This window comes from Ipomoea triloba, chromosome 1 (genome assembly GCF_003576645.1).
Source record: "Ipomoea triloba cultivar NCNSP0323 chromosome 1, ASM357664v1".
NCBI classification, from domain to species: domain Eukaryota; kingdom Viridiplantae; phylum Streptophyta; class Magnoliopsida; order Solanales; family Convolvulaceae; genus Ipomoea; species Ipomoea triloba.
In genome coordinates this window covers 25,069,312-25,076,464 of record NC_044916.1, presented here as the reverse complement: position 1 = coordinate 25,076,464, position 7,153 = coordinate 25,069,312, and the positions used below count along the sequence as shown (strand labels likewise).

At 32.0% G+C, this 7,153-nt stretch overlaps 1 protein-coding gene across 1 annotated transcript; it reads right to left on the bottom strand.

The window, feature by feature from the left end:
• Positions 1–281: 281 nt before the first annotated feature.
• LOC116017334 lies at positions 282–3,043 on the bottom strand. Its single transcript, XM_031257899.1, has 3 exons — positions 2,599–3,043; positions 2,030–2,490; positions 282–1,043 (listed from the first exon to the last, which is right to left on the bottom strand). Exons 1-3 carry the CDS (start codon positions 2,693–2,695, stop codon positions 576–578), a joined length of 1,026 nt encoding a protein of 341 aa, XP_031113759.1. The 5' UTR covers positions 2,696–3,043; the 3' UTR covers positions 282–575.
• Positions 3,044–7,153: the final 4,110 nt, after the last annotated feature.

Sequence of the window (7,153 nt, the reverse complement as noted above, 5' to 3'; positions counted from 1 at the left end):
AATTTAATAGTTAATAACCAAATTTGATACATGTACCATAGTAAAGGGATCTAAAGTGAAATTTATTCTAACTAATAACATATAAATATAAGTTTTGTCTCCAGCTCTATATATAACTTGTATATCATGTTGAATCACATTCTTTCTCATTCATTCAAAGACAATAATATACTATTATTACATCCACCGATGCTTTCTTATATTATTTCTTAAACATTTCTTTGTTTGAAAAAATAATATGAAAGTCTTCTCATTAGGTCATACCAATTAATAGTAAAATATAAAATATAAAACAAATCACTATGAACACAATGTGACTAATCATAATATGATTACACTCTAATTTGGAGCGGTGAGACCGCTCGTGTCCTGACTTGGACAATATATATAATGTCACTAATCATGCACCTCCTCCTATTAATTCATACATTCATTCACACCATTTTATTACACACCAACAACACCAACACCAACACAAAAAACTGTATTGTTCTTGGGTGCTTAGCTTAGATTTGAAATCTAAATGCAATTGATCGATCCACATATATGCATTTCCTAGCTAGAATCGAATCGAATCATGCTAGAACTGAAGGCTTGCGAGGATTGATAATCTCTCCTCCTCCTTTGGGTTTAACGCATTCCCCTTTCACCCCTCCGCCGCCATGTTTGGAAACCTGCATTTCGAAGCACTCGAACATGTGCTCCAGCTCCGCTATCTCTCCCTGGATGTTGCCTTCTTCTTCTCCTTCTTCTTCTTCCATGGAGAATTTCTCCTTGAAGCCGCGGATTCGCTCTAGGCTGGCCGACACTTTCGCCCCCATCTCCTCCATCGTCGCCCGCATCGCCGCGTTCTCCTCTTGCGCTTCCTTTAGTCTACTCTTCATGGATCTGTACCCGTCCAGGGCTATCTGCACTTGCTCCGAAAGTGTCTTGTTTCGCTCATGTAATGCCATGTTTCTCTGCATATCCTCTTCTGACGATGATCCTTTGCTGCTATTGCTCGATTTATCCTGCTCTTTTTGCTCCGACGCACGTTCATGTGCCTGTAATTGCCCGGGGAAGACCACATTGTTGACAACCAGAATACAATTAATCAACCTAAGAAGCTAAGATGCTAAAAGCAGCAACCATGTTTGAATTTCGACTCCCAATGACAAACGGCTTATTAGTCTTCTTGATTTGACTCAGTTAATTAGTTATGACAATTTATGCTGATTTATTTTCTTGTGATCCTTTGTTGGTAAAGATCACAAGGTTGGATTTACCCGATATACACATAGTTGCAGGTTTTATTGGTCACCCAATAAATAGTTAATATGCAATTTAGTTCTGGACTATAGTAATTTTTTCATGAAAGCTAACTTGGGTAAAACTACTATAGTCGGGACTAAATTGGATATTAAGAGTTAATTATTGAAATGGTCCCTTAACTATAATGAAACTATAAACATGGACTATAATGAAACTATAAATATTGACTATTTTTTTGACCAATTAAGTTCTTCAACTTTAAAATTTTTAATCAATTTGGTCATCCATTTGTTTTGCCGTTAGACATCGGTTAATTTGAGACCAAATTGATAATTTTGCTATAGTTAATGAACCATTTCAGTAATTAACTTTTTGAAAAAAAAATGGTGCTATGTAATGACCGAAATGATCTCTTAACTATAGCACAATTACCAATTTGGTCCCGAGTTAATGGATGTCTAACGGCAAAACAAACATAGGATCAAATTGCTTAATATTTTTAAAGATGAGGGACTTAATTGGTTAAAAATAGTCAGGAATCAAATCGAGAATTTTGCTATACTCAAATGACCATTTCAGTAATTAACTCAAATAATAATATAGATGAAATTACCAAGCTATCTTAACGATGATTCAATTGAGTAAAACTATAAAGTCAATGATCTAATTAAACACAAAAAAATCATTTAGACTAAATCCAGACAAACCACTGTAATTTCGAACTAAATTGGATATTAACTCTAAAAAAAAATCATTTAGGACAGAATGTAGAATGTACCTTCTCCAACAATGTCCGGTTTTGGGCTTTTAGATCATTGATGAGCTCCTCCATTCCGTTCAATTCGTGGGCTTTCCGCGACAGCTCCGCCGCCATGATCTCCTTCTCTTTCCCCAGGCTAGAGCACATGATCTCCATGCTCTTCCTTGCCGCCGTGCTCGCGTTCAGCTCCCTCCTCAGCCTCGCATTCTCTTCATCGCCCCCCGCCGCCTCCTGATGGCACCGCCTCATCCCCGCCCTAAGATCCGTGTAGCTCCGCCGCGGCGGCACCTCCGACAGGACAACATCGGGCTTCTTGGTCCCGAACGATTGGCACTTCTGAATCCTCGTCCTCACGTTGTCCAGAATCGTCATCATCGTCGCCACCCTCAGCATCCTCCGCCCATCTTTCTTCTCCTTCTTGCACGCATCTTTGTGGTCCTGGATTAGCTTCAACAATAGCTTTACATTCGCCGCCACGCCTTGTATATTTCAAGAAAACAAGAAAACATCCACTGTCTGATGAACATCAGCCAGCCAAATTAAGACAGGGAAACAAAAACCAAAAAGTTAACGACATTATTGACAACCTTCTAAAGCCGAATCATCGTACGCTTGTTCCGGAGACGGGCCAGACGACGAGGAAGGCGAGTCGGGAGTCGACGAAAGTGCCCAAAACTTACTCATTATTGTCTTTCCTTTATACTTTCAAGAATCTAAGCTGCTTTTCATGAAAACAATGAGGAAAAATTGCAGAGAATTAATGCAGGATAATTATATTGGATTGTGAAGAAAAGGGGGTTCTGATATGATTCTTCTGAATTCTGATCTTCTGTACGTTATACTTTTTTTATACAAAGATTTTGTTTTTGTTTTTTGTTTGTAGGTCAAACGTTAGCTAGTGAAATGATGATTTGATGGGAGAGAGAGAGATTGCTTAATCTGCAGACCCTCTCTCCTCCTCTCTTTAATTTTTATTTTTATTTTTAAAAAAAAATTATATTTTTGTTGTTTGGTTTTCTTGTTGGTGTTTGTTTAAGGTTTAAACGTTTTTGCAGTTTTATTATGGTCTGTCATAGTCTGTGTTTTTGTTGGCGTTAGCTCATCAGAGGGAATGGTTGGTTGATGGCAGTTATGTTCTTGCGTAATTATTGGTGATTTCTTGACTTATTCTACGGGTTTTGGTTGTTTTGACTTTCTTTAGACACATAACAGTTGGCTTCATGTGATGCCTCATGCCTGGCATCCAATGCATGCCCTCTTCTCACTAATCAATACTCTCTCAATTATTTTGCTCTCACTTATCCATATGCTTTTTTTTTTTTTTTTTTTTGGTGTAAATATAAAACCAGAGTTTTTGTGGTAAGACAGAATGACTAATTCAAAATCCTCGCTGAATTGTAAACACCGCTAAAGATGTATCAGGTGGCCTAGAAATTTAAGACTATTCAATACCCAAAGTTGATAATCGGTCCCTTAACATTTGATTATTTATATGCAATTGAGTGAAGAAGAGTTTTTCTAAACAACAAGTAATATAATATTCACTTTTCTTAAAAAAATAAATATTATCACATTTGATTGATCGTACAAACATTTTAATATAATAAAAAAGACAACTTTTTTATTGATAGAAAAAATAACAATTTGTTAGTTAGAGAGTTTAACATGACTATTAAGCACTCAAAGATCATAATCTTACGTGATATTCTTATAATCTTATGCCAATTTTTTCAAAATAAAAAGTAATATAATAGGCATAAAAGCAATTTAATTTCATGTTAAAAAATTAAGATACTCTTAACATTTTCTATATTTGAAAAAAAAATGAGATAATGACGTTACTATTGATAATACATATACAACCTATACATATTTTATATATATTTTTACATTACAATAAAATATTGAATAAATCTAAAATAGTATTGGATAGTACGGCTCGTTTGGTTAAGATTTAGAGTTGTCTTAAGGTATTCGCCCTTTTCTAACCACAAACTCAATACGAATTGCGTTTTCTCGTTTTGTATAAGTTAGTATTTCTTTATGCTTATCTAAAAAAAAATGGTACTTATGAATTTTTTTTAAGCCATAAACATTATATCAATTTCTATATAATACTCCATAGTTAAGATTTAGTTTAAGTAAAAGACTTGCATGTCAACCAATCGTATGAGTGTGGTAAATAAATTAATAATATATAAACGCTATGTGCTTGAATTACAAAAGCTAATACTCCAATAAAAAAATTTAAGAAAAAGTGTCAAATAGGCCACTGAACTTATCGCTTTTGTGCAATTGGACCATTGAACTTAAAAAGTGTGCAATTCAACCATCAAACAAGCAAAATTTGTGCAATTAGACCATTTTTACAAAAATTTTCTGGTAAAATCCAATTATATTACTAACATATATGTATTAAGAGTGGTATTTTCTTCTACCATACTAGTTAGGAGTCAATATTGAAATGTTTTTAACTCAAATTGAATTAAAAAAATTTAGAAAAATGTCCTAATTGCACTTATTTTACTTGTTTGATGGTTGAATTGCACACTTTTTAATTAAGTTCAATGGCCCAATTGCACAAACGCGATAAGTTCAGTGGCCTATTTGACAATTTTTCCAAAAATTTATTATTTTCTGATTAAATGTTCGTATGTATAGATATTATAAATTAATAAGCAGGTTTTTTTTTCAGCACTACTGACTTTGTTAAAATGTAGTACAGATCGATGTTCATAGTTACTTTCTCAACCTACTAAAGCCCACCAAGACTAGTTACTTTCTCAACCTACTAAAGCCCACCAAAACTAGTTACTTTCTCAACCTACTAAAGCCCACCAAGACGAGTTACTTTCTCAACTTACTAAAGCCCACCAAGACTCGAACCCACTCCAATCATCCATGTAGAAGTGTAAACCAGGACACAGAGTGCCACTAGACCACAAGGTCTTTGGTGATCAAGTGAGAATATAATTCTTCTAAAAAAAGGTGATAACTGATCTCAGCCATCCTTCAAGGTTCTTTCATAATTATTAAAAAAATTTGAGAGCAGGATCATTTTATAATTATTGTAAACATGAACATTTAGTAATGGTAAGATCCTAGATTTTTCAAGATGGAGGGTGTGGATGTGTTTACACTTTTTATATTGAACGTATTCTTACCTAACCCCCTCCCCCCTCTCTCTCTCTCTCTATATATATATATATATATATATATATATGTATATATATATATATGTATATACATATACATATGTATATATATATACATATATATACATACATACATATATATATATATACATATATATATATATATATATGTATGTATATACATATATATACATACATACATATATATATATATGTATATATATGTTCAAATGTGGCTACGCCTTCCTGTGTGATCGGTGCAGTTCACATCACTCAATGTTAGAAAACGCACCACAATGAATATACACAAAAATACCAAAAAGCACACCACACCTCCAAAATAATGCACCATAACTCCTATGTCCCTAATGGTGCATTTCCTAACAGTGTATGGTTTATATTTGCATACCTAGTGGTGTCTTTTTTGGTGATGCCTACCTAATGATGCATATTTATGTGGTGCATTTTCTAACATTGAGTGGTGTATACTTGTATACATAGTGGTGCGACCGCACTGATCGTACGTTAATGGGCAGCCACACCTGATTATGACTATATATATATATATATATATATATATATATATATATATATATATATATATATATATATTTATATTGTATCTAAAAAAACATATTAAGCCTCAATCTAATTTATATCCTTGATTTATATCCGTTTTTTGTATGTTAATAAAGGTATGCATTTCACTTTAAATGTTATACGCTTCAATCTTATTGGACTAAATTGTCTCTATTACATTTTTGTTAGATAAAAATACCCTTACACAGTTATAACTCTGTTATTATTTAATTCTAATATCGATGACCTCCATCATTATTATCATACACTTATAGCTATCATATCTTTTTTCTATTATTTAATTATCATTTTATTAAAATCATTATATAATTAATTTAACTGTTGATTATATTTTAATTAATTTTTTATGAATTTTAAATCATATGTATGTATATAATACATATATTATTTGCATATATATAACTTGAACTATAATTTTTAATTATTTAATTTATTAATATTTTAATATTAGACATAAATTTTTACACATTACACCGTACAATATGCTAGGTATGTATATACACACATTGATAATTTGTATAAATTGATATGCACATGTAATGGAGCTTTCTACAAGCAAGTCATTCATGAGAGTACACGTCTAGTCTTTGTTTTCTTAGTTTGTTTCAAAATTATATTCAACACCATCCCACATTGGGTTGTCGGGAAGAATATCATCTATTCATGCATATCCATTGACAGCACGATAGCCAATAAGACAACCCTTTTATTTCTTTAGTCCTTTTTTTAAATTTGGCTGTCTTGGATTGTTACACTTAACTTAACCCTAAGAGCATCTAACTTTTTAGAATGAGAAATGAGAGAGGAGAGGGAAGAAAATGAATTAAGAGTAAAACCAATAATGGTTTAAAAAATAATTAGTATGATACCCGTGCGATGCACGGACTAACAATTTGAAATATTTAGACTATTTTCATATATGAAAAGAAGATATTAGATTTATTCATTTATATAGTTTTGTTATTTAATAGTTATGTTGATTTGATATGAGAAAGTTATGAATATAGATATTTGCAATTAAAATATGAATTGATATTTAAGATGGGTAATTAGTTAAAAGAAAAATTTTTAATTAAAATTTCAATTCAAATTATTTAAAATTACAAATTATTAAAAACTTCTTGGTAAATTAGATTATTAGTTGAAGTACAATTTCTTTTAGAGTTACCGCAAATACAAATTTTGAGACTTTTGGGATGGTTAACTTTAGATGCAACAATATACAATTGAGTATCGACAAAAATTGGTTTCCTCAATAACAATTTAACATGAGATCATATTTGCTACTTTGCCCTTGACTTTTATTAATAGACATTGCATATGAAAGCGTTAAATGAAATTGTCTTCCTAGTGATTTGAATGGCAATCTTATATATTTAAATAATAA

What these genes read in the sequence shown, in the direction of transcription:
- LOC116017334 (XM_031257899.1), bottom strand. Translation starts at nt 2,695, where the DNA reads ATGAGTAAGTTTTGGGCACTTTCGTCGACTCCCGACTCGCCTTCCTCG. An exon ending in CGATGATTCGGCTTTAGAAG is followed by an intron (nt 2,491 to 2,598) that starts GTTGTCAATAAT and finishes GAAATATACAAG; the next exon opens with GCGTGGCGGCGAATGTAAAG. An exon ending in ACCGGACATTGTTGGAGAAG is followed by an intron (nt 1,044 to 2,029) that starts GTACATTCTACA and finishes GGGCAATTACAG; the next exon opens with GCACATGAACGTGCGTCGGA.